The sequence below is a fragment of the Mirounga leonina genome, unplaced genomic scaffold (assembly GCF_011800145.1).
Source record: "Mirounga leonina isolate KUSES-001 unplaced genomic scaffold, KU_Mleo_1.0 Mir_173, whole genome shotgun sequence".
NCBI classification, from domain to species: domain Eukaryota; kingdom Metazoa; phylum Chordata; class Mammalia; order Carnivora; family Phocidae; genus Mirounga; species Mirounga leonina.
In genome coordinates, this window is record NW_023270447.1 from 86,046,883 (window position 1) to 86,073,338 (window position 26,456).

The 26,456-nt window shown below is 49.7% G+C and overlaps 1 protein-coding gene and 1 long non-coding RNA gene across 2 annotated transcripts; one reads left to right on the plus strand and one right to left on the minus strand.

Annotated features, from left to right (window-relative positions):
* The first annotated feature begins 769 nt into the window (after positions 1-769).
* EXOSC10 (exosome component 10) lies at positions 770-21,817 on the plus strand. The gene is made up of 25 exons (XM_035019808.1): positions 770-920; positions 2,508-2,644; positions 4,077-4,200; positions 5,522-5,626; positions 5,936-6,101; positions 6,258-6,372; positions 7,419-7,494; positions 7,672-7,782; positions 7,995-8,138; positions 9,088-9,278; positions 10,287-10,443; positions 10,578-10,726; positions 10,906-10,956; positions 11,608-11,719; positions 13,201-13,251; positions 13,412-13,490; positions 13,577-13,686; positions 15,796-15,891; positions 16,216-16,290; positions 17,475-17,562; positions 18,664-18,737; positions 19,230-19,401; positions 20,219-20,280; positions 20,943-21,019; positions 21,676-21,817. Exons 1-25 carry the CDS (start codon positions 810-812, stop codon positions 21,704-21,706), a joined length of 2,664 nt encoding a protein of 887 aa, XP_034875699.1. The 5' UTR covers positions 770-809; the 3' UTR covers positions 21,707-21,817.
* LOC118020011 lies at positions 20,454-26,185 on the minus strand. Its single transcript, XR_004681792.1, has 3 exons — positions 25,178-26,185; positions 22,075-22,247; positions 20,454-21,278 (listed from the first exon to the last, which is right to left on the minus strand). It is a non-coding gene; the product is annotated as an uncharacterized LOC118020011 (long non-coding RNA).
* Positions 26,186-26,456: the final 271 nt, after the last annotated feature.

Genomic DNA, 26,456 nt, shown 5'->3' on the forward strand with positions numbered 1-26,456 from the left:
AGGGTGGGGAGAGTGAAAACAAGTTTCCTGTTATAGGATATTCTAAATAAGGGCAACAGCTAACATTTATTGAACACTTACTAAGCCAAATGAATTAAGGGTGGGCCACACCTGCTTCTAGGAGAAAGGCCACACTCCACTAAGCTTCCCAGCCTTCACCTGAACTGTCCGAACTGCCTCCCCCAGAACAGAAGCTCTTCCCGGATTCATTTCACAAATGTGTGAGTTCCCAACAGGTGCCTCAGCAAGAGTGTTTCCAGCGGTGCAGACGGGCAGGAACGTCTGACTGGATGGAGGGGTTCGAGAGAGCTCGAGAGCTTGCGGGGCACGTGGAGCCTTCTCCAGTAGTTTGCCTGTAAGGGGCTGGAAGGAGGTGTGCGGTGATGTTTTGTGTCTGTGTGGTTGGCAGCGATGCCAGCATACGTGCAGGCCGTTAGGAATGAACCAGTGGCGAGGAAGAAGAGAGACGATGTCAGAGAGAGGGGATCATTGCAGGAGCCCAGATCAAGCGGGTGAGGCGGGCACCAGCCGAGCTTGGGAGAGGCTGGCCTTACGTATGAGATTAATTGGGCCCCGCGGGTCCCGCCGTAAATCACAAGGTTATCCAGATGATAAAATGTGAGGTTAAAGAGAGAATGTAAACTTCCCCGTGTCGGGGGTGGGGCGGGTGGGGGTGGGGCTCACGGATAACTAACTCTTTCTCGCCGCCAGCTCATCCCCAGAGCAGACGAACTTTGCACATGCGCAGTGGGCACACGTCGCGTCGGCCTGAGGCACTCTCGCGAGAAGACGCGTGCAGGCCGGGAAAAATGGCGCCTCCCAGCCCCCGAGAGCCCAAGGCCCCGACTGCCACGAGCGCAGCCAAGCCGGACGGGGAGATGGTGCTGCCGGGCTTCCCGGACGCAGACAGCTTCGTGAAGGTGAGTTCGCGGGGCCTCCGTGGACACCGTGAGCCGCCCGCGGTCGGCCGGAAGCGGGCCCGGGCCCTGTCCGCGGCCGCCCAGCCGGCCGCGCGCGCGCCGCTGCGGAGCCCGGGGCTGGGGTCCAGGGGCAGCTGCCCACGCCGGGCACAGTCTCTCACTTCCTCTCCGGGGCGGAGATCGCACGCGGACACTGAGGGACGCCCCGCTTCCCAGGGCCCTCCTTCTCACATTTGAACCTATGCAAATGTGTGGAGTGTGGAGAGCCGTGTCCGCGTCGTGGGAAGGGCTTCCTTGTCACCCTGATGCCCCCAGCCCTCGTGACCTCGACTCGGCCCAGGCTTGAGCCACCTAATCAACTCTCGGGAGGGCTGTAGGCCACACCAGTCGGCGTCCTCCCCTCCCGCGGCCAAGATGGTCCCCTTTCCCTCGTCTGTGGTGCGGTCCTGCATAATCCCAGACCCTGGGTTTAATGTCACCTGTTACAGCTGCCACCGAGCTGGCTTCCTCTAGGTGCCTTAGAACGTGTATCAGTGCCTCCTCGAAGGAACGCGGAGAGGATTATTTGTGTAATGCATTGTATATGAATAAACAAAACTAGGTTTAAACACCTCATGCATAGCTCTTAAAAACCAGGAAACTAAAATAATTTGTAAGTTAGCACTGTGTATTCCCCCAAACTCCACTGGGTTAGGTGGAACATTAGTAGATGTCATTATGCATTTGTTTGGTTCTGATAGTTCCTGGACCACTAGCCATGGTCCTGAATTGGTGGCATTCATGTTCACCAGCTACCGTGTGTCCCACCACGAAGCAAGTTCCCACCTCCTTTCTCTCTCTTCTCCCCCCGGAAAACATTGATTGCACAACTCTCAGTGATGTCATTTGGCCTTCACATAACCCACCATCATTTCTTTATGAAAACCACTTCAGATTTTTTCTTATTACCACACAGCAATTAGAGAACTACTTGGCACTAACTGAAACATAAAACACAAGTCCAGTTGTGGGCAGTGGCCGTTATAACTTGGTCAGCAAAGGATCTAGGGTATTCTTATGTTTTAGATGCTTGCCCAAATGAAAACACAAAAATAAATTCTATAGAAAACTCATGGACCTGAATTTAAATAGTAATAATAATAGAACTTATGTGCCTACCAGGCACTACCCAATGTGATTTTATTGGCTCATTTAATCCTCACAACAACTCTATGGGGTGGTCACTTTTATTATGCCTATTTTTCAGAGGAGGAGGCTAAGGTCCAGATAAATAACCTACCCAAGATCACAGTTAATAGGTAGCAGAGCCAAGATTCAAACCTAGGCCATTTTGAATATTTGTCTTATATGTTATTTGTTCTTTTTCTCTCCACTCTCCCAAGAATGTAAGCTCCAAAACTTGGTTCCATGTTCACTATTGTATCCTCAGAGCCTGGGGTAAAATCAGCACTAAATGAGTATTTGTTGAATGTGTAAAATTCATCATCTAGCACAATGTATTATATGTAGTATATCTTGAGAAAAGAGAGTTGCTGAATGAATGGGGATCCATGTTTAAAACATGCTTGTTTTTCTGGGTTTTGACAGTTTGCTCTTGGGTCAGTGGTGGCGGTCACCAAGGCATCTGGGGGCCTACCACAGTTTGGCGATGAGTATGATTTCTACCGAAGTTTTCCTGGCTTCCAGGCATTTTGTGAAACACAGGGAGACAGATTGCTTCAGTGGTAAGTACTATATATGATTTTCTCATGTTGAGAGAAATAAATATAAAGAAATAGGTAGTTTTTCCTGAAATTAGTTTTTTCTTAACCATATTTTTCTGTGCTATAAAGAGCTATAGGGGCGCCTGGCTGGCTCAGTCGGTTAAGCATCTGACTCTTGATTCGGCTCAGGTCATGATCTCAGGGTTGTGAGATTGAGACCTGAGTCAGACTCCTTGCTCTGCTTCTCTTTCTCTCTCTGTCTCTCTCAAATAAATAAATAAATCTTAAAAAAAAAAAAGAAGAAGAAAAGGAAGAGCTATAAAATATAAAAATGAGACAGTGGGGGTGCCTGGCTGCCTTAGTTGGTAGAGCATGCGACTTTTGATCTTGGGGTTGTGAGTTCGAACTCCATGTTGGGTGTAGAGATTACTTAAAAAAATATATAAAAGATTTTGATTAGGGTAATGTTATTTGGTAAATTTTGAGTTTAACTTTTAAAAAATATATTGACTTTTGCACCTATATGTAGACAGTGAATCTTTCTGAATTAATATGGGTCTTGAAAGCCTAGATCCAAGATTCTCTCACACAGTTTGCAGAGCCGTGGGTATTACCTTTTTAATAAGTGTATGAGGACACAAACAGTGATTTTGTTTAACTGTTGCATGACAGAGTTAGAGCATGTTTTAGATTTCATGATAAAATAATGAATGCAAAGTATATAATTTACATAGTATGATATATTTTTTAGAATTTAAAGGAAGCTTTGAGATAATTTCTTCCAACCCTTCAATTAACAGATGAGGAAAGGGAGTCTTAGTGAGATTTAGGGAATTGCCCAAGACCACACAAATAGCAGTGTTTCTGCTATAAAGGTGCAAGTTTTACTAGTTTGGTCAAAAAGTATTGGAGGGCGCCTGGGTGGCTCAGATGGTTAAGCGTCTGCCTTCAGCTCAGGTCATGATCCCGGAGTCCTGGGATCGAGTCCCGCATCGGGCTCCCCACTCTGCGGGAAGTCTGCTTCTCCCTCTGCCTCTCTCTCTCTCTCTCATGAATAAGTAAATAAAATCTTTAAAAAAAAAAAAAAGTATTGGAGGGGGTTGGGTTGCACCTGGGTGACTCCGTCAGTTAAGCCTCCGACTCTTGGTTTCAGCTTAGGTCATGATCTCTCGGTCATGAGCTGGAGCCCTGCATCATGCTCCGAGATCAGTGAGGAATCTGCTTCAGATTCTCTCTCTCCCTCCTCCTCTAATCCTCCCCCTGATTTCGTGCATGTGCTCTCCTCTCTCTCTCTTTCTCTGTGTCTCTCTCTAAAACAAATAAAATCAAAAAAATATATATATATATGTATATATAGGGAACAGTCTGAGCCACGCCTTTTAAGCTTTCTCCCAGATTGGGAACAAATGAATAAAAGTATACAAAGTAACCTTGGTTTTCCTGTCCTTCCTAGCATGAGTAGGGTAATGCAGTACCATGGGTGTCGAAGCAACATTAAGGACCAAAGTAAAGTGACTGAGTTGGAGGACAAGTTTGATTTACTAGTTGATACCAATGATGTCATTCTGGAAAGAGTGGTGAGTGTTTCACCTTACTTTTCTTTTTGTAGATTTTTTTTCTTTTTAATTTGACAGAGCGAGAGAGTACAAGCGGGGGAAGCAGCAGAGGGAGAAGCAGACTCCCCGCTGAGCAGGGAGCCTGATGCAGGGCTCAATCCCAGGACCCCAGGATCATGACCTAAGCTGAAGGCAGATGGTTAACTGACTGAGCCACTCAGGCGCCGCCCCATCACCTTACTCTTAAGATAATTAACAAATGGGGGCTCCTGGCCAGCTCTGTCAGAAGAGCAGGTGACACTTGTTCTCAGGGTTGTGAGTTCAAGCCCCACATTGGGCGTAGAGATTACTTAAAAATAAAATCTTTTTTAAAAAAAAGATAATTAACAAATGAACTTTTTTATTATTAAAATATGAAAAGAAACTCCAGCATCCAAGGAAATGAAAAGTTTAGGACTTCTTGTTCCAACAACATTCCCTTCCTGATAGTTGGCTTCTTTTTCCCAAAGATAACATAGTTGTCTTCAAATATATTATTTCAACCTATCACTGCTCAGTGGAGGTCTGTTACAAATCTGTGTTCCAGATTTGCAAATCCTGTTTGTATTGCAAGAGAAGAGGCCTCTGGGTACAGAGCCCAACCAAAATTTAGTCTTTTTTTTTAAACTATTATCTACAATCGGCTAAACAGCCTGACTCGCATGATTGGAAGGAGATGTGCATCATATGATCTAGCTTATTGTCTACTTAGACCTAATTCCACAGCACAGTGTTATTTATAGAAATACATAGAGATCATCCAAAACAAAGCTAACCCTCAACCATGTGACAGTCCTGCAGATGTTTAAATCACGCTCTCCTGTCCCATGAAGTCATCTCTTCCGTAATCTAAATGCCCACAGGTCTTTCAGCAGTTTCTCATATTTTATGATTTCAAGTCCTGCCATGCTACTCTTTGTCACCTAGATTCCCAAACTGATACCGCACATCTGCTTCAATGGGACAGAGATCAGAACGCCCTTCATTCTCAGAGTACCATCCTTCTGTGTTTAATAGCTACAATCTACGGTCTTTTTAATTCCTTTGGTGGGCCACATCACGCTGTTAAATCGTTTTTGAATTTCCAGCCCAACTGAGAGCTGTAAAAGGAATTGATCGAGAGTAGGGAGTGGCCAGTTACCGCCCTGCGTTTGAACAAATAATGCATTAATTACTTGGGATGACTCTCTTGTATATATATGTTCTCACATGTAGTTCTCTGAATCTATTTCTTAAGAATTTTAGTTAATTAACTTGTTAACCCTGAAAGGAAATGCTAAACTATTATATCCTCTGCCCTTAGGGTATTTTACTGGATGAAGCATCAGGTGTGAATAAGAATCAACAGCCTGTCCTCCCAGCAGGATTGCAGGTTCCCAAAACAGTAGTGTCCAGCTGGAACCGTAAGGTGAGGGCTTCTTTGCCGATCGACTAGAGCTTCAGGTGTCAGTTTTATAATAGGGCCTTTGCTGGTTCTGTTCTGCATTTCTGTTCTGATTTATTGGGCACAGAACTGGCCGCTGCCTAACTTGTTCTCACAAACAGGCACAACCTAATTACCTCTTGTCTCCTTTGGCCCCCGCAGCCTCACACATACAGGTTCTTAAATGAATGCCCTCAGAAGGCACAAATGGGAATTTACTCTTTTTTTTTTGGAATTTACTTCTCTGATTTATCGAGTTGCTGTGTTATAAATTCTTTGTATTTGTTATCATAGGCAGGAGAATATAGCAAAAAAACAAAATCTGAAACTTTCCGGTTGCTTCATGCAAAAAACATCGTCCGGCCTCAGCTTAAATTCCGAGAAAAGATCGACAACTCCAACACTCCATTTCTTCCCAAGATCTTCATCAAGCCCAATGCTCAGAAACCCCTCCCTCAGGGTAAGGCATGCGAACTCTGCCTCAGTAAAGGGGAAAACGTCTCCCTCCCACCTTCCTTTCTTCAAAAGGAGCCACTTACCCGCTCCGTAACTAGACAAGATGTGAATGTGTTCACCTCTTTTGTGATGGTGTTGTTGTCACTGCTTGGGTCTCCAGCACTTTCTAAAGAAAGGAGGGAGCGCCCACAGGATCGTCCGGAGGACCTGGATGTGCCCCCTGCCCTGGCAGATTTCATCCATCAGCAGAGAACCCAGCAGGTGGAGCAGGACATGTAAGTATTTGTCAGAACTTTCTACTATGAGAACTTTCTACATTCTCCCTCAATTTCACTTTTGTAAGATACATCATTGTAAACAAAGAATGTGAGGAATGGGTGATTGCTATCCTTATCCTAATGTGGATCTTTTTGGTAAAACCTCCTGTTTGTGTTCACAGAGGGCCTGCCCAAGTGGCATCTCAGGTAACCCTCACGGCAGCCCTGAGGGGGAGCAGTTGCTCTCTCCCCCTTTGTCCAGATGTGAAGACAGAACAAGAGATGCTGATGCTGCCTTCCCACACAACCAGAACCTGAAACCCCAAGTTTTCTTAAAACTGTCCTTTGTCCCTGCCATTCTGCCTTTCTTAGCGGGTGGGGACTCAAACAGTGAGGTAGGGGCCCCCTAATAAATTCATCAAGGAAAAGGCTTAAAATAGACAGATGGACCTTGCATGAAGGAAAAGGGTGGTAAGAACTTGGCTGGTGTTGGTCTTTTTGTCATGTGTAGCCAGAGTCTGCCTGAGCAGCATTCCTTCAGGCCCAGCTCCACACTGAGAGGCCACAGGCCAAGTGCTAAAGAAACAGAGGTGATGAGAGGCCCTGCCCTCAAGGAACTCCCAGACTTGGGATTTTTATGCAAGTAGATGATAGAGGAATAAAAAATACAGCATTTGGCATCTGACCAACTGCAATAGTGGCCCCGTCCTCCCTCACCCCACAGGTTTGTTTTCCAGACCACAAGGAATTGCACATTGTATGTTTTTATATCCTCCACAATGGCAGCCATGCAGTGTTTTGAAATAAGAGCTCAAATCCTTATAGATGAGTACATTTTTAATGATCACATTATAAGGGTGAACCAGTTTGACCTGATGTATTGTTTGTTTTTTTTTTTCTGATACCCTTTAATTATCATTTAAAGAATGGTAGTTTTTATAGCGAGAAAATATTTTCACAGTGGTCTCTTCTCATTTGTTTTTACAAACTGGACTAAAGCAGTTGTTTTTCCTTGAATCACGGAATTCATCAAAAAGATTTTTCTTTTTGTTTCATTTATTCAGGTTTGCACATCCTTATCAGTATGAACTAGATCACTTCACTCCACCAGATTCAGTCCTTCAAAAGCCACAACCCCAGGTTAGCACCCAAACTTAATTTATGGATGAATCAAATCAGTGCAATTTTGGCTTTCCTTAAATATCCTTAAAGGTTGCAACTTCGGGTCATTTCTTGAACTCCTAATTCATTTTGTGCTTTAGTAAAGGATGATTCATAATATTCCTCTCTCTTTCTACCTGTGCTTTCGTGCCCCAGTTATATAGGCCGGTGGGGGAGACCCCCTGCCATTTTGTGTCCTCCCTGGACGAGCTGGTGGAGCTCAATGAAAAGCTCTTGACTTGTCAAGAATTCGCGGTAGACTTAGAGGTAAGTTGTGAATGATGTGGAGTGAAATTTTACATCTTCTAGGAGTTCACTCCCTACCTGAGGAGTACAAAATTAAGACTAACAGATCTGGGGTTTTTTGGCAAAAACTGATCCATCGTATAACTTTGTTTTTGTAGCTGCCCTCCCAAAATCAAGAAAGGAAAGCCTGGTGTGATCGTTTTTCCCTGTTCTCCCCTCTTTCTGGGTTTTAGCACCACTCGTACAGGAGCTTCCTGGGGCTGACCTGCCTGATGCAAATCTCCACCCGAACAGAAGACTTCATCGTGGACACGCTGGAGCTTCGAAGTGACATGTACATTCTCAATGAGAGCCTCACAGACCCTGCCATCGTTAAGGTCAGCCAGCCTCTTGTAGCTCTTGCATGTAAGCCTAGGATTTAAGTGCTGTTCACTTTACTGTTTCATCATTTCAACATAGACCTGGTGAAGTTGAGAGAAATAATTGTAATTTCCTACATTCCGGCCCCACACGCTAAACTGCTTTTGTTTCTAAGCCCCAATTAGAACAGCTTAAGCTGTAGCTTGTTACCACCTGGAGAAATGTTCCATCATGTTAATGACGACTGCGGCGAGGCCATGCCATCTGGATCCTTTGCACTTAATGACTATCCTTGAAGCTAGTAGAGCTGCTTGCTTAGAATCACTGGCTGGGAGCTGTTTCAGACTTTAAGAGTGTGCATTTAGGAGTGTGGAAGGCCGTTGGTCCAAATTAAAAGAAGCTTTTAAAACTGAACCCATCTGGGGCGCCTGGGTGGCTCAGTTGGTTAAGTGACTGCCTTCGGCTCAGGTCATGATCCTGGAGTCCCTGGATCGAGTCCCGCATCGGGCTCCCTGCTCGGCAGGGAGTCTGCTTCTCCCTCTGACCCTCCCCCCTCTCATGTGCTCTCTCTCTCATTCTCTCTCTGTCAAATAATAAAAAAAATTAAAAAATAAAATCTTTAAAACTGAACCCATCTCAATCTTCCTTCTGGCTTCTTTTTTTTTTTTTTTAAGATTTTATTTATTCATTTGAGACACAGAGATAGAGAGCATGAGCAGGGGGAGAAGGAGAGGCAGAGGGAGAAGCAGGCTCCCCGCTTAGCCAGGAGCCCGATGTGGGGCTCGATCCCAGGACCCTGGGATCATGACCTGAACCGAAGGCAGACGCTTAACCATCTGAGCCACCCAGGCGCCCCTTCCTTCTGGCTTCTAATTCCAATGTTGTACTAACCCAGAGGCCGAGCTTATTTCAGAGCGCAAGTGGCCTTGTACGCATTGTGCTGCATGACTCTGCTTTTGTTTTCAGGTCTTCCATGGTGCTGACTCGGACATCGAATGGCTACAGAAAGACTTCGGCTTGTATGTAGTGAACATGTTTGATACCCATCAGGCAGCACGCCTCCTTAACCTGGGCCGGCACTCTCTGGACCACCTCCTGAAACTCTACTGCAGTGTGGACTCGAACAAGCAGTATCAGCTGGCTGACTGGAGAATACGGTTTGTGCTCGACAAGGACGTGTGGATGGCAGCAGGAAGCGGGGTGCTCCTGAGCCTCTCAGCCACACACAGCCATGCGCAGGCTGTGACAGTAGTGGAACCTTGGCTTGACTGGCCTTGGTGTCTTCTCCCACTGGTGGCAGCAGCAGAAGCACAACCAGAAGTTTTAGGGTGACCACGTGGAGTGTGTGTGTTAGGCTCTCACACTTCACGGAGAGCGTAGTTGGAAGAGGCGTGCCGTGTCAGGATCTGTGTCTCTGCCTGTGTCCCGTTTGAAACTCGGATCTCCCTAGTAATGAGGGTGTGTGTGTGTGTGTCAGGTGATCTCCCAGAGGTTCGAGAGGTTTCTGAGGTACATGAGTGATTGCATCTTAACATGCATGTGTTCTGTAGCCTAAGAGCGTGGTGGGGTCCTGCCACACTTTCTGGAGTCTGGGCTCCGCTCCATCACTGTCAGGTGGCCGGATTCCTCCCTGAGGTAGCAGCTGTTGTCTGAAGAACCACTCCAGTGGCTCCAGAAGCTTTCCTCCAGTTCTGCAGGGCAGAATTTCTAAAGAGAATCTGATAAAGCTCGAATAGAAGATGAAAATTGACAAAGTCTAAAAGCCACTCCCTGTCATTCAGCCGTTGTCATGTGCCAGGCACTGAGCTAAGAGCTTCTGGGGTGTTGTGCTGGGTGGTCCCCACAGCAGCTTGTGAGGTGCTGCCTTTCATTTCACAGGTGAGGAAAGTGAGCTTAAGAGACTTGTCCCAGGACACGTGTGCGGAGCTAAGGCTCAAACTCAGGATGGAAGGGCCTCTCTTTTCAACCGCACTGTGACCCTGCTGCCCTTTCTCCCCAGCTGTGAAAACAATGGCTTGTCATGTTGAGACGGAGGGACTATGGATGTAACTACAGTATTGGCCGTGATACCAAAGGGATCCAGAGTCTTCGCACGCAGAGCTGATAGACGACATTGCTGCTCCTAGGGGTGAGCGGCGAAGTAATTTCTTCCCTTGCAATTCTAGACCTCTGCCCGAGGAAATGCTCAACTACGCCCGGGATGACACCCATTACCTGCTTTACATTTATGATAAAATGAGGCTGGAGCTGTGGGAGCGAGGCAGCGAGCATCCCGCGCAGCTGCGGGTGGTGTGGCAACGCAGCAGGGATATCTGCCTCAAGGTACGGCCACTCTCTGCCTGGGTCCTGGTGCTTCGCTTTGTTCCTTACACTTCTGAAAAGAGCCAAATGTTCTGAGGAGCCCAGGGCGCCATTCTGATCCCCATTGATCTTGCATGTTCTGTCCTATTTTGCAGAAATTCGTCAAGCCCATCTTCACAGACGAGTCCTACCTTGAGCTGTACAGGAAGCAGAAAAAGCATCTCAACACACAGCAGCTGACAGCCTTTCAGCTGCTGTTCGCCTGGAGGGATAAAACAGCTCGTAGGGAAGATGAAAGTTATGGGTAAGCGATTAGACATCCTTTCAATATCTGCTTTCTAGACCGAGCAACTCGGGTAACAAGGAAATGATGGCCTTTTTTCTTTTCACCATGAAAGTTGGTTATGTTTTCCCCCAAGTTGTAGCCTTTAACGGGGCTGGCTGGCTGAATGTAATGTGATCGCACTGTGTGTTTTGTTCCAGATACATACTGCCAAACCACATGATGCTGAAGATAGCTGAAGAACTGCCCAAGTGAGTCTGAGAACTGATAACGATGTCTTGCCTTTCTCAGTAGAGAAATTTTATCCTTCAGAATCAGCTTCTCTGATAGTTATTGCCTCAAGGCTGTTGACGGAGAAACTGTGCTCTAAGGAAATTCACAAGCCCAGGGAATTCAGACTGTCTGCTCCTGGGTCGCCCTGGAGGGACTTAACTTTCTGGGATGCAGCCATTACAGTGGTTATGCCTCAGATGAGATCCAGTGTAAGGCCGAGCCTCCAGCATCCACTCGGAAGGGAGGAAAGTGTGTCAGAGTCTCGTAGCTGTAATTTGTTCCAAACCAAGGCACCTGATGATTTTGAACGCTTTCTGATGTTAATTGAAGAATAAGCAAAGAATCAAATTTCATCATCTTCCGTTGAGCCTGTTGCAGTACTGCGGCTCAGCAGAGCTGTGGGGCTCCTCCCCAGCTCTCCCGGTGAGCCAGAGGCGAGTGCAGAAAAGGCGCCTGCTCAGAGGTTGGTGCCATAAAGAACACGCGTAGGTGCAGTCGGCCCAGCCTGCCCTGCTGGGAATGTGTTTCCCAGGTCTTCACCTTAGCCGTAGCTCTCTGTTCTCGTCTGCAAGCCTCGGTGGGGAGGGCTGTGTCCCTAAATGATGAGTTGTGTTCTTTCTTGTCTTCAGGGAACCTCAGGGCATCATAGCTTGCTGTAACCCTGTACCACCTCTTGTACGGCAGCAGATCAATGAGATGCATCTTTTAATCCAGCAGGCTCGGGAGATGCCCCTGCTCAAGGTGAGAAGCTTTGCTGCTAAAGGTTCCAACTCAGCAGACCCGTCTGTCTGCTGGCACCTGTGGTCTCCTCCATACACGATCTGGTCTCCATTCTAAAAGCCCCAAGAAAATAATAGGGGTTAGGAAAGCCAGTAGACAGGTCTTTTTTTTTAAGATTTTATTTATCTGACAGACAGCCAGAGAGGGAACACAAGCAGGGGGAGGGGGAGAGGGAGAAGCAGGCTTCTCGCCAAGCAGGGAGCCTGATAGGGGGCTCGATCCCAGGACCCTGGGATCATGACCTGAGCCGAAGGCAGACGCTTAACAACTGAGCCACCCAGGCGCCCCTTTTTTAAAGATTTTATTTATTTATTTATTAGAGAGAATGAGCTGGGCGAGGGGCAGAGGGAGAGGGAGAAGCAGAAGTAGATTCCCCACTGAACAGGGAGCCCAACTCGAGACTCAGTCCCAGGACCCTGAGATCATGACCTGAGCTAAAGGCAGATGCTTAACCCACTGAGCCATCCAGGTGCCCCAACATGTCTTCTTTATGATTATCAAAAGCTAAAACTCCTCTTTTTTTTTTAAGATTTCATTTATTTATTTATTTATTTATATTAGAGCATGCATGGGTGCACGCCATCAGGGGAGGGGGCAGAGGGAGAGGGAAAAAGAATCTCAAGCAAACTCTGCGCTGAGCATGGAGTCCAACATGGGGCTCGATCTCAAGACCCTGAGATCATGACCTGAGCTGAAATCAAGAGTCAGTTGCTTAACTAACTGAGCCACCCAATTCAATTTCAATTTCAATTTCAATTTGGGGTCCAGTTTTTGTTTTGCCTCAGTAGTAATATCGGTGTATGGTAAATTATATTTGCAATTTTTTGAAAGATTATGGATCCAGAAAGATACAAAATCAGTTCCTTTAGGTCGATAAAGAAGAGACTGAGGATAAACACATTTTCAGTCTTCATGTTAAAATTTCTTTAAAAAGAATCTTCTGGGGCGCCTGGGTGGCTCAGTTGGTTAAGCGACTGCCTTCAGCTCAGATCATGATCCTGGAGTCCCAGGATCAAGTCCGGCATTGGGCTCCCTGCTGTGTGGGGTGTCTGCTTCTCCCTCTGACCTCCCCCCACCGCCTGTGCTCTCTCTCTCTCTCTCAAATAAATAAAGTCTTGAAAAAAAAAATCTTTTGTTAGCTCTATAGTTTGGCCAAGTAGAAAGAGAAACCCTGGTTTCTAGAGGACAATCTCTTTCAAGCTCTTAGAAATCTTCTGCATTGTGCCTTGTCACGATAAAGGGTTTCATTCTTTCATTCAACAAGTAATTATTGAGCACTGTGTGATTATAGTGCTAGGCACTGTAAGGGATGAAGGACAAAAGAACATCTCTGGGCTCTTGTAAAACATCTAGTGAAGGGACCCAGTCTGTGCTGAGGGAAACATGTGCGGTCACCGAGTTTAGGCACCTTTCCTCAGATGCTCTTTATTTTTCCTCCTCAGTCTGAAGTTGCAACCGGCGTGAAGAAGAGTGGCCCGCTGCCGGGTCCTGAGGTAGAGTGCTGTATCTGACGTCTCTTTTCTGCGGGAGGGCACCAGTCAGAGTCGGTGCAGAAGACACGTCCCTGTCAGAGGCAGCCTCCAGCATTGCGGCAGCAAGCTGCCGCATGCTTGCAAATCCTTCCTGAGGCCTGTTGATTTCTTTCTGCTGCAGAGATTGGAGAATGTGCTTTTTGGACCCCATGACTGCTCCCACGCCTCTTCAGATGTCTACGCTGTCATCCCAAACAACGGTAATGTAGAGGTCTCTGGAACGTTCTGGAAACTGCCTTGCGCACTCTCCACGAGGCTTTGACCTGACTGACTTCCATCCCCTTAGGGCCTGTGCCAGCGCAGAAACAGGCACACCTGTTCCCCGACCAAAGAGAAGAAGAAGCCCTGCCAGATACCAGATGCCTTATTGCTACTGCCGTCATCACGCTATTTAACGTGAGTGCTAGGACACGCTGGGCGGGTGGTGCGTAGACCCGTAAGGAGTTACTGGGTTTATCAAACAGGCTGTCTGCCTGGAGTGCTGCATCGACTTTTGAGACTAATGCCAGGTGTAAAACCCAGCAGCCGTGGGGACAGGCATGGAGACAGATCTGCGAGGCAGTCCGTGAGAGGTGGGTGGAGGATCCTCTCGGGAGCTCCATGTGAAGACAGCCCCAAGGAAGGGTTGACATCTGGACACTCACTAGTGCCTCGCAGGGAGGACGGTGTGCGCCACGGTGATTCAGAAGCAGGACCTTCCCCGCTCCATCTGCAGGGGAGGCACAGCCCATCCTGACTCCCAGAAGTGGCGGGCTGAGTGCTCAGCTCAACCGTAGGGACTGGGTATCCCTCTGCAATACGCGCCAGCACCATCTGCGTGTGCTTGGGCTGGAAGAGAGGAGGCTTTGAAAGCGTTCCTCTACGCTGTGGCTGATTAGGGCAAGTGACGAGCGAGGTAGGAAAGCACTAGTACATGGATAGAAATTTGTTTCACATCCCAAAGTGGGGCTGAGTCATGGTAGGCAGTGACTCTGTCCAGTCCGGGACCACATGTGGGCAATGGGGACCCAGCTGTATTCCTGGACTATGCATTGAGATGTGACAGAGCTTATCCCGGTCCGTCCTACCCAGCAGGTGTCTCGTTTCTGCCAGGGCTTGAACTACAGGCTCTGTGCAAAAGCAGGACCAGGGTGCAGTTGTTGGTCAAGATGGGTAGGCGCTGAATTGGCCAGCATGAAAGGAAAATACACAGAGAAAACTCTGAATAGTGCAAACAACAGATGTGGTAAAGGAAAAATCATAATTTCTGGAAAGAAAGAGAAGCAGGCATACGATCCGTTTGGATAAAGACGCATCTCCAGCTTAGCAGGTGTCACATGGGAAACAGCTGGGTGGGCCAGAGCTTCCAGGATCACGGGTCACAGCCAGTCCATCACGCCAGAGTGCGGGCCCAAAGCCAGGAAGGCGCAGTACCGCCTGCAAAATGTACTTCCTGAGAGTTAACCTTTTTTTTTTTTTTAAGATTTTATTTGATGGAGAGAGAGACAGCGAGAGAGGGAACACAAACGGGGAGTGGGAGGGAGAAGCAGGCTTCCTGCAGAGCAGGGAGCCCGATGTGGGGCTCGATCCCAGGACGCTGGGACTGTGACCCGAGCCAAAGGCAGACAATTAACTGACTGAGCCACCCAGGTGCCCCGAGTTAACGTTCTTTTTTACATCATCACAGAAATTTAGATTGGGTCTTGCTTCAGTAATTTGTGAGCAGAGAAGTCTGGGAGCTTAATTGAGCCATCACGGTGAACAGGCAGCTAAAAATAGGAGCATGAACTTTGGGCCACGTGAGCCCGGAAGCGCCGTGCTCCGTCTAACAGAGGCGGTGGTGTCCCCATGCTCTGTGTGGCAGGACTATCACCATGGAGGAAGCAGAAGGATAGCACACATTCTGAACCCAGTTGGAAGCAGCACCTTGTCGCTTAATTGTACTGATTCCCCGCAACAGTTTATAATTCTTAATTTGTAAGTGTCTGGTTACAACCTCACATTCTAGAGCGAGACAGACCTGGGAGTTCGTCCTCATTCTGCCCCTGTTCACTGTCAGGTTCTGGAAGACTTAACCGCTCTGTGCCTCAGTTTCCTCATCTGTAAGATGGTGAGAATAATACCACGTACCTCGTAAGTTGTAAGGACACAGTGAGAATTCATTGGTTCAATAAATGTGTGTTATAGCGCCCTCCTGTGCTATATCACAGACTGTGACAGTGCCTCGTACGTGTGAGAGATCTAAAAGCTGGTATTCTTACTACTTTTTTTTTTTTTAAGATTTTATTTATTTATGTGTCAGAGAGAGAGAGTGAGAACACGAACGGGGGAGCGGCTGGCGGAGGGAAAAGCAGGCTCCCCGCTGAGCAGGGAGCCCGATGCGGGGCTCGATCCCAGGACTCTGGGATCATGAGCTGAGCCAAAGGCAGACGCTTAACGACTGAGCCACCCAGGATTATTCCGTTGCTTGCATCGTAATGCCACAGAATGATTACGGGATAAGTTGCTCACTTTCTGTCCCTGCAGGAACCTAGTGCCGAAGAAAGTAGAAAGAGCCCATTAACAGTTGCGCAGAAGAAAGCCCAGAACATAATGGAGTCCTTCGAAAATCCATTTAAGATGGTAAGTAGGCGTTGTGTGTGTTTAGGGCTGACAGAATAGGCAGAGCTTTCTGCAGCTTGTAGGGGCCTCTTGCCCAGAAAAGCAGCCGACAGTCTTTGGAGAGAGGGAGTCTCTGAACCCAGCATGTGTCCGCTGTCCCTGGTGTCTGGGTGGAGACGGAGTTGGGGTCTTCTCAGGTGAAACCAGAAAGGACACCTCACTCAAGTGCCAGTGAGCTGTGGCCAGGTGGACGCTGTGAATTAGGCCTCCCACAATGAACCCCACCAAAAACCCCCATGCAGGTCCTGAGCACAGTTAAACAACCGTTTCCTTTCATCCCTCCAGTTCCTGCCTTCACTCGAACACCGCGCTCACATTTCTCAGGCAGCAAAGTTTGATCCATCATCAAAAATCTACGAAGTAAGTGGATTTGTCACCCTTTTCCAAGAGTGACTTTCTAAGAAAAGGGGGCTTCTTAATTATCTGAACGAGGTTTTTGTCTTAAGCCCATCTTGAGCCCCTTGAAAATGAATACAAAAAACGCTTTATATATAAATATATATAAGCATTATTTCTAGAGAGGGGGGCCAGAACTTTATTCTGATTTTCAGAAGCCTTTGCAAACCTTTTAAGAAACAGGTCTTTCATTTTTGCGTTTGGTTTTTACTTGAAGTTTAGTTTGTACATAGTAAAGTGCCCAGGTGTTAGGTGTTCAGCTTGATGCATTTTTATATGTGAATATTACTTTAAGGCTCTCACAGGTGACAGCTTAAATTTTAAAACATTCTGTCTTCTATTGTTTGGTTTGTTTTTAACAGCATTATGGATAAGAATAAGGAAATACCTTCCCTGGAGCCCCATGAGATGTTCCTGGGAGCCACCGTGTTAATTGTTAAAAGCCTTCTTCCTTCCTGTAGGAAGGACCTGCTCTGATGAGACGGGGGCCTGGCTCCCTCTGCCCCCCTCCGCCTTTCATTAGGCAGCAAAGGTCAGGCCAGAAAGCCTGATGGGCCTCCGCCCTGTCGCTAGTGGTTAGCCTGCTGTCTTTAGAAATGGGGAGTCAGGGGGATTTTTTGGGCTTCTTCCCTTCCTCCCCCACGGGTTGTGGCCCATTCAACCACACATCCCTTACCGTGCTTCTAATACCAGCGAGACCTGTTCTAACGCCAGGAGCAGATGTGGTATCGTACAACAGCAGACCCGACTCGAGAAGTCCTGCCTTGAAGCCCAGCTCCACCATTTGCTAACCGTGTCCCCCCAGACTAATTATTTAGCTTCTCTGAGCCTGTTTCCCATCTCAAAGTGGGGGTGATGAGGATGCTTTTGTCCCGGGATTATGGAAGGGATTGAGTGAGATGGCGGACAGGAAGGCATCCGGCCCCGTGCCTGGAATCCAGTTGCACTTTGTCCTTCTTGATGAGTATTTTATAAATAAAGCCAGCGAGAGATTTTATTTTTTGTGTCATCAGATTTGGAATTCATGACTAAGAAATGTGTGTAGTGACTAGGTTATTAGCATGGCCGGCATCCCCTCATTAAAAAAGTAAAGCATTCCTAGGTGGCTGAGTTTTGGAGTGTTTTTGTTTTATTTGTTTTCCTTGTAGATCAGCAACCGCTGGAAGCTGGCAAGCCAGGTCCAGGTGCACAAGGAATCTAAAGAAACTGCCAAGGGGAAGGCAGCGGAGCAAACAGGTAGCCCTCACTTCCTTGTAACTCAGCCTGTCGGGGTGTCTGTCAAAGAACAGGCCTCGTGTATCCTGTTGTTTGTTCAACGAAGTGTCAGTACGGCTGAGAACAAAGCACAGCCCCTGCCCTGTGGAGCGTGCCTTTTCCCGGGGGTAGCGGACAGTGTACCCATAAATGTACGTTCTTTCCGATGGCAGGGAGAGGGGTAGGAAGTGCTGGGGTGGCGGGGGGTGGCTACTTCTCTACGGTGTTTAGAGAAGGCAGTCGGATAAATGTGACATTGAGCAAAGACTGGCTGCTTCTAGGGGAAGAGTGGTCCCATGCTGGTGGCCCAGCGAGTCCACAGCCCCAGGCAGTTGCTCACTGGGCGTGTGCAGAGAGTGGCCAGGAAGCCAATGTGGCTGATGGGGAGAACAGGACCGTTGTATTAAGGACGTGACTTGTCCTCCGAGCGGGCCGGGAAGCTGTGGAGGGTCTGAGCAGAGCAGTGGCCTGCACTGACCAGAAAAGCTCACTCCGAGACTGTGGAGAGTCCAGCAAAGAGGGCAAGGGTGGGAGGCCAGGTGAGGGGCTGTTGGCTTGACCAGCATGGTAGCAGAGATGGTGAGAAGTGGCCCGAAGCCGATGTGTACCCCGTGGTGACCCGACAGCACTTGATGATGAGTTGTGTGTGTGGCACGTAAGAGGAAGAAGGGGGCCGTGGGTGCCAGAAGGGCTGGTTCTGAGCGACTAGAAAAGCAGGGTGGTCAGCAACAGAGTGAGAGTGCACGAGGAGCCAGTTGGGGAAGTGGCTTTGTTCTGGTCCTTGATGTGTTTTGATTGCGGCCCCTCTGAGACCTCAGAGAGGCGTCACGTAGGCTGGTGGGTGTCCAGCTTGGGTTCTCAGGGGAGGGGCAGGTGGGCTTTCAGACAGAGTGTAGGAAGAGCATCCGCGCCTGAGCTGCAAGGCGGCCATCCTTGAGGGGCTGGGGGCGGGGGGCCAGTGCAGGAGACTGGGGGGCAGGGAGGGCGCCCCGGCTGTGGCAGCCACAGCAGTCGATGCAGCCAGATGCGGAGGGAGGCTTGGCTGCTGGAGACAGCAGCTCCACAGACCGTGCTCTCTTGCAGCTGCTCGGGACCAGGCCAAGGAAGAGTACAAAGCGACAGCGGAACAGGCCGTGTCTGTCCGACAGCAGGCTGCCGTACGTGCTGGCCCTTCTGCTTTCTCTTTTGAGAAATGAGCTGCCCCTGGTCATGGTCAGGATTTTCCCCGAATAGCAGGAGGGCTTGTCCTGTGCTTCAGAGTAAATGCTTCTACGTCTTTCTAGTTCATTTTGCTTGTCAATCAGTGCCTGCATTTCCCGTCAAAAACGTTTATGTGGTAATTTCTCTTACATGATTTTTTGTGATGAATTTATTAGGTAAACAGACCGTACCCCTGAGTCTAGTGGTAGACAAGGTACTAAAGCTTATGCATATCCAAGCCTGTTGTGCCTTTCGTAAATGACCTGATGTCCCTCTCCACCGAGGAACGTGTCCCACCTGGTGCTAGCCCTGCCCAGGCTCACAAGCCGCCCGCACTTCTCTCCCTGCCCCCGAGCCCATAGATGCCAGCACAGCAGGCCTGGAGGCTCGCGGGCCTGGCTGTCGCATCCACTCCCGTGCGTCCTTCCCACGGTGTGTTCACCTTACAGCTGGAAAGTGCCGCCAAGAAGAGGGAGCGAACCACAAGTGACCCAAGGACCACAGAGCAGAAACAAGAAAAGAAGCGACTCAAAACTTCCAAGAAGCCAAAAGACCCAGATCCGCCAGAAAAGGATTTCACCCCTTATGACTACAGCAAGTCGGATTTCAAGGCTTTTGCTGGTGAGGCCGGGACTGGTCCCCTTTAAGGAATGTCTGGCCCTGCTAGGAGGGAGGAAGCCGTAGAGGAAAGAAAGCATGACCTGGGCACCGATGAAGCCCGAGAAAGACACGGCTCTCACCCAAGCACTCTGAGAGCCATGCAGGGGAACCGCAGTGCGGGGACAGAAGGCACCGCCCACCCCTACCCTCCTGGGCTGCAGCTACCTCGCCGTGGCCTCGCTGGTCGTAGCGCAAGATGGCGTCCATTCTAATAGCGGCTCCATCTTTCCTCACAGTAGCTCATGCCCAGAAACACATTTTCTCAGACAGACACACAAACACGGCAAGGAGTTTACGAAGAAACCTGACGCCCGGGGGCTGCTCTCTGGCCCCTTAGCCGGTGAGAGTCCATCTGCCTCGGAGGGGCTGCAGCCGGCCCTCCTGACGGTAGGGCAGCCTCCTTGGCAACACAACCCTTTGAGAGAGGGAAGGTAGGACAGGATTGTCACCCCAGGGCCCAAGTGACTGCCAGTGGCACCTCCTAACGGGCACAGAGAGACCAGACTGGATGTCCTTGGTGTAAGAGGAGCTAATGCTTTAGCCACCTGCCCCTGAGCTGAGAATAGATCTGTGAGAAATGAGCCTGGTGTTCGGGCTGCCCTTCCCTACTGGGAACACACCACGTGAATTGTTGTCAGCCTAAGTCCCTTCTCCTGCAGGGGGCGGCGAGCTGACATCCCACCCTTTCTGAACATCGTGCGCCAGCCCCGCGGTCAGCCCGTTGGGTATATAAACTCACGGACACACTCACTGGCATCTCTCTTCTCTCACCTTCCAGGAGACAGCAAACCGAAACCTTCTTCCCAATTTGATCCAAATAAGCAGACCCAGCCTGGCAAGGTAAGAAATATACTTGATGTGGAAAACTAATGGGCTCGTATATGTCAACTAGGCTTTGATTCCAAATTCAAAAAACAAAATACAAGATACCATTAAAAAGAAAGAAAAATCTTCTTGAAAATTCTCTCCTCGTGGTGCTTTTTTTCCCCCTCTTCCTTTGCTGGGAAGACAGCCTGGCTAGGAACCCTCTTCCTCTGCACATCCTTTCCCTCACCTCATCTCTCCCCAAGTACAGACAATACCTACCAGCTATTCCAGCAATAAAAATGAACTTTTAAAGAGGTTGTGAAGGCTGGCGTGTGGTTTGAAGGGGTGTTTGCTGTTCACTGCCATGGGAATTACAGCTACAGGCCACAAACACTCCCTCGGGCGCCCGCACAAGCCTGCATCTGCCCCTGTGGGCGTTGCTGCCAGGCGGGGCCAAACGTGACCGCAAGTTTGGCATGCGGAGGCTGAGGCCTGTGTGGAGCCCTCCTGTTCCTTTGGGAGCTCGTCTGGACGGCCTCGCCTTCAGAAGCACCCAGAAAGGTCCATTTGCAAGAAAACCAGTCACACTGGTGGCACTGGAGTCTTGGACGGGCCAGCTGGGCTCCTGTGTTGCTTCCTGTGTGTGTCCTGTGGTCAGGTTGTCCCTTGGCTGAAATGGCTTTTTATCTTTTCAGAAATGCATTGCACCCAAAAAACTGAAACAGTCGGTGGGAAACAAAAGTATGTCCTTTCCAACTGGAAAGTCAGACAGGTATGTGGGGGAGGCTGGCGTACGGGCTCACAGGGCCCAGCTGGAAAGCTTCAGAGAGCCTCTCTTGGCCAGATCCCTCTCTGTCGGTCGGGCAGCTGAGATAGGAGGAGGGGAGGGCCTTGCCAAGTGCCATCCACCTGACGGTCCCCGCGTCCCAGGACTCACATTCCTGTCCCTCACCGCCTGTTAACCAACCATACAGCTTCCCGGGGTCACCTCCGAGCAAATAGACTTGAAGTTTTCCCAGATCTTCCCATTTCTGAGGAGTGAGGGAGAAAAAAATCAGGAAGTAAATGTGGGTCATCATTTAAGAATATTTTCGTTAAAAACATGAAACCCTCATCCCCAGGGCAGAGCCTAAAGCCAGAGGATTCACCCCTAGGGTGTGGCCTGATGAGGAGGGAATCTGCCTTTAGATCTTGATGAACACAGCCACCCTCGTGGGGCCCCAGAGCGCTTCCCCAGTCCCCTCTTGTCTGCCGGAGTGTGAGGGACATGCTGCTGCCAAGCTCAGTTCTCCAGGAGCCCCGGACGACCCATGCCTCCCCAGTTGTGCGTCATTGAGGTCTGCAGCATTTTGTAAACCGGCTGAGAGCAAACCTCCAGCCCAACTGGGAGAAGTAACTCTTCTGTTTTCACACTGTCTCTCTCTGCAGGGGTTTCAGGCACAGCTGGCCAAAGAGATAGTGGTGGAAGAGACCCTTGGAATTCCCCGGTGGACTGGAAGCACCAAATGGTGGTGCAGGTTTTGTACAGACTCATTTTTAAACCATTAAAAATAATTCTTATTGGAAGAAAGCAGATTCCTGACTTTTCCTTTGCTGCCACCTCAGTTCCGGCAGGAGAAGACAGACCCCACCCCCACCCCCGTTCGGATCCCCAGCTTCGGCTGTCTGTGGGTAAGTGCACCCTGGAGGACACTGCGATTTCTGGAGAAATCCAGTTACCCCTGAGAGGGAATGCAGGAGAGCCTCCTGTGACTCAGAAGAGGGCGGCCTCCACGAGGCACGGAGCACTGACTCTGCATTTTCAGGGGGGTCTGTGGGCCACGTTACCTCCTTCCCGTGCCCTCAGGTCATGTCAGCGAAGCCGCAGGGTACAGACGCCCTCGGGGAGGTGGCTGGTGCAGCTTCCGAGCCACTGCGGGTTCCCTCCCTCTTCCTGTCTCGCTCCCTTTTGTTTCTTTTTAACGTCGTTTTCCCCAATTGGAAAAGTAATGGCACGTTCACTGATGGAATGAGGAAACGAGAAAAATTACATCTGTAATCCTTCCACGCGGAGAGAAACTTTCACACCTTGGTATCAAGGCTTTGTACCACGTGTCTGTTCATTTCCAAACTTGGATTCATGTTTCTACAGTTTTTCACACTGAAAAAGTTTTTATCTTTCCTCATTCCAAAATTCCTTCTAGCTCACCATTTTTGAACATTTAGATTTCCATTTTTGTATTAATAATGTAGCATTGAATTTCTTCAGAATTCCATATGATTTTAGTCCTGGGATGGGCTATTAAATTCAGAAAGCACAAAATACCATTATTTTTGTTTTCACAAATACTCAAACAAGGAGCCTATTTTCTTAAAAGTTTTTCTCACAAAAAAAAAAAAAAAAAAGTTTTTCTCACAGATTATTGGGAGGGCTGGCTGTGTGCAGTACCCTGAGGGGCCACGAACCCAGACATCACTGCCAGAGAGCAGTTAGTCAAGCAGAACAGCAGAGAACAGCCCAGGCCCCAGATAGGTTAAGTTTGGACTAGTTGGGACTAGAATGGTTGCAACTGACAGAAAAGGCAGACTCTCGGTGACTTAGCAAAACAGAGGTTTTTTTCTCTCTCTCTTCAGTCCTAGTTAGTCCAGAGCTTAGTGCAGCAACTGGCAATTCTCACTCTGGCCCTTACTTGTGGGTCTACCACCCTCGACTGGAACCCAGGGCTTCCACCTCATGGGCTGGGTAACCGGCCCAGCTCCATCCATCACATCTGCATTCCATTCAGCTGGAAGGAAGGGAAGAGATGCACACCCAGTCTCCCTTGAAAAAGATATGGCCTGTGTCCACTTCCCACTGGCCAGCACATAGTCACATGCCACAGCAGAGGCTACTGGGAAAGTCATTTCAGTGTCCACGGGCCCCCAAAAGTCCAGGGTTCTGGTGCAGAGCTGGGAAAGAGCAGACACAGAGGCACAGTAAGCAGTCTGCCCAAACATGGTGGAGTCTCTGCTAAAAAAAAAAAAAAGGTGGACAGATGGGAATTTTTAAGAGCGAGAAATGATTTTCTACTGAGGAGCCTTCACGAAAAGTACATTTTGTTTGGACCTTGGAGAGTAAGGGAGAAAGTCCAGAGAACCTTTTAATTAAGTGCTACTCCACAGTGTGGACTTCTGCCAGAGACCTGCAGGGAGCAGAACCCCAGGCTCTACCCCATACGTGCCAAGCAGGAGGGAGGGCCGGTGGCCTGGGAAGCCGGGCACAGCAAGCTCTCCAGATGATTCCCCTGCTGGCTGAAGTCTGAGAACCACTGGATAAGCGTGGCAGCGCGCCCCAGGCCTTGCTGAGTGGGCCACGGCAGGCTCACCACGGGCCAGAGGTGACATGAGAACGAAGACAGTATATTAAGTTTCTTAGAGAAGTAAGGTGATTCCTTGTCCTTTACTTGGAAATGACCCTTATTAGTTTTGTCTTTGTGGCAATGTTTTGTGTTTGTTTTATAAAAAGATGGGGACCGTAGACAGTACTAGTTGAGGTCTTTGTAAATGTCCTTCCTTGCAAAAGAAAGAGTTGGCAACCTGATGTCCATCCCCAAATGTGTTTTTGAAATTTTACTGGTCCCCGAAACCAGAGAAGTCCAGGACTACTGAGCCACGGGATGGAGATGAGAGCCTTGGGGATGTTTGGGGAACAGCTGTAGTTCCCTTCACTGGAGTTTAAGGCCATGGGGGGAGCACTTGGATCCCCAGGGCCCTGGGAGGATGGGTGAGTGTCCCAAGGGCTGTGTGTCCGAACGGCCATGGAGGATGGCGCTGTGCCCTGGGAGAGGGTGTGGCAGGGCCAGCGGGCTTGGGGGTGGAGAGAGAATTGATGGGGAGAAGGGCTCTTTGCTCCAGGAGGCACAGTGCTGTTGGTGGTACCTTAGTCAGCTTGCCAGAAACATTTTCAACCAAGTAATCCCACGCCGTGGCCAAATTCATTCTCACTCACAGCCAGCCCCATCTGCCTGGCTGAACACAGTGCCTGCAACAGGACTCAGGTGCGAACTGCTGAACGTCTCTCAGTGACAGACACACACTGCAGCCTCTGCCTTGGACACAGCAGGCCTTCGCCCGCCTCTCCCCTCTCCCGGTGGCTAAATCATCTACATCTTAACAGATTGGGATAGTTGACCCACTAGACAGTGATGCTTTCCCACTGAATCTTAAATGCACGTGGGTCTGAATTCAAGGAAACGTTTCATCCTGTACCTTGGTTTTCTGCATCCTGATGTTCCGTATCCATTGTGAATGTAACCGGGCAGTGTTGTGCTAGCTAGCTACTTCTGGCTGAACCACTGCGTTTGCTCCTTGTGATCTGAAGCTGAGTGACATTTATGGGATCATGGCCCTGGACATCTAGGGACTTTTCTGCCTGCATTTGGGCCTTTGTTTCCTTTGGACGGGGAAGGTCTGAGCTACTGCTTATACATACCATCCCAGAAATCCCATTCACTGTTGGTGTTGAGGCCAAAACCGTGGTTTCACCTCCTCTACAGGAGGGCAAGAGGTGTCATTTATGGTCCTTCTCCTCTGAGGATATACATGCTGGCGCAGCTTTGTTCAACTTGTGGGAGGAATGGGACGGATGGACTCGATCTTCCACTGCCCCCACCCCCACCTTGCAGTGCCCCTGGAATGCCAGGGCCCCTGTCTGGTCTCGGCTGTGCAATCCCTGGAAGGCGGCCAAGACAGCTGACTACGAGGTGCCTGGACCAGCGCCCGAGCCTCCAGTGTCAACTCAGCCGGCTACAGACACCATCCCTAGTCTCATGGAGCTTACAGTCTGGTTCAGGGGACACACAAGTGAACAGGCCATCACAGCTCAGAGGTGTAAATGTCGGTGGAGGAAGTACAGGGCTGAACCCAGGCAAGCCTGCAGGAAAACTGGACAGAGGGGTGGACTGTCTCTTACCTGAATGACCTCGGGTCTCGAAGCAGCTCCCTATGAGACATCCCCGAGCAATTCTTGTATTGTCTTGGCTCACCTTCCCCCGAAAAGCAGCTTAAAATCAACCAAGACACATTGTTGCTGTAAGCCTTGAGGCTTGCACTGATAAACACTAGTGTGTTACTCATCTGAGGTTACAGAGAACATGCTTCCCACCTCCAAGTGGAGGCTGCGGAATGTCAGTCAAAAAACATCCCTGTCATGTCCCCAGTAGCTTACACCAGCTCCACCTCCCTTCCCTGGCATGCGAAGAACTATGCGTGTAGAGCAATTAGCATTTAATATTTGGTAATTAGCATGCCTAATGTGATTCAGAGAAGTTCTTGACATTTTTCTAAAAACAGCACGTTCCCGCCCACCCTTCAAACAGCAAAGCCGTTTAAAAAAAAAAAAAAAAAAAAAACCGCGTGCCAGTCTTATTTGGTGCTGAATATGCATGTGTTGGCCTCTTCCGGGGCACTGCTGGTAAATTTAGAAACTCGCTTAGAAAAGAACTCCTTATCCAGCAGCCGCACGGCTCACGGATTGGAGGATCGAGAGAAAATGGCAAGATCTCCCTAAAGTCAGGGAGCTGTGTTGGTCCTTTTCAAGTAAATAAAAACCCTCAGTAAGCCCCTGACGAGCCACACGCTCCGTTCAAGTCCAACAAGGAGCCACATTTGGGGACGCGGCGGGAGATACATTCTACCCCACCGCCCCGGCGCAACAACGTAACTCTGCGCCCGACAGTGCAGCCGCCTGCTCCGGGTTCTGAGCCCTAAGGCTCCAGCCGGCGGCCCGCTCGTCCCAGCGCTCGGAAAGTCCGCGCCGGGCACCCCCCCCCCCGCTACCTCTCTGCGGCCCTCGGCGCCTCCCGGACCCCAGAAACGGGACAGGGCCCTGGGGGCTGTACCGCCCGGCCAACGCGGGGCACGGGGACGCAGCCGGATCCCCTCCGCCGGCCCGGCCCACCCCGAGCCGGAACCCGGGCCCGGCAGCCCGGCCCCGGCCCCCACGTGGCCCCTCGGAGCGAGCCGCACTACCCTGCTGCCGCCGACGGACGGTCCGCCGCAGCCACTGGGCACCGCGCTCTGGACCGGCGGCCAATGAGCGCGCTCCGACTGCCGGCGAGGGCGGGGCCTCGGGGGTCGCCGCGCGCCCCGCGCTGGCGCCTCCATTGGTGGGGTTGGGTCCCGCCCCCACCAGTGGACCCCGCCCCTTCGGGCGCGTTAGGTTGCCGCTCGGCGGCGGGCGGAGCTGGTCC

What these genes read in the sequence shown, in the direction of transcription:
- EXOSC10 (XM_035019808.1), top strand. Translation starts at nt 810, where the DNA reads ATGGCGCCTCCCAGCCCCCGAGAGCCCAAGGCCCCGACTGCCACGAGC. An exon ending in TGTCCAGCTGGAACCGTAAG is followed by an intron (nt 5,627 to 5,935) that starts GTGAGGGCTTCT and finishes TTGTTATCATAG; the next exon opens with GCAGGAGAATATAGCAAAAA. An exon ending in AGCAGACCCAGCCTGGCAAG is followed by an intron (nt 20,281 to 20,942) that starts GTAAGAAATATA and finishes TTATCTTTTCAG; the next exon opens with AAATGCATTGCACCCAAAAA.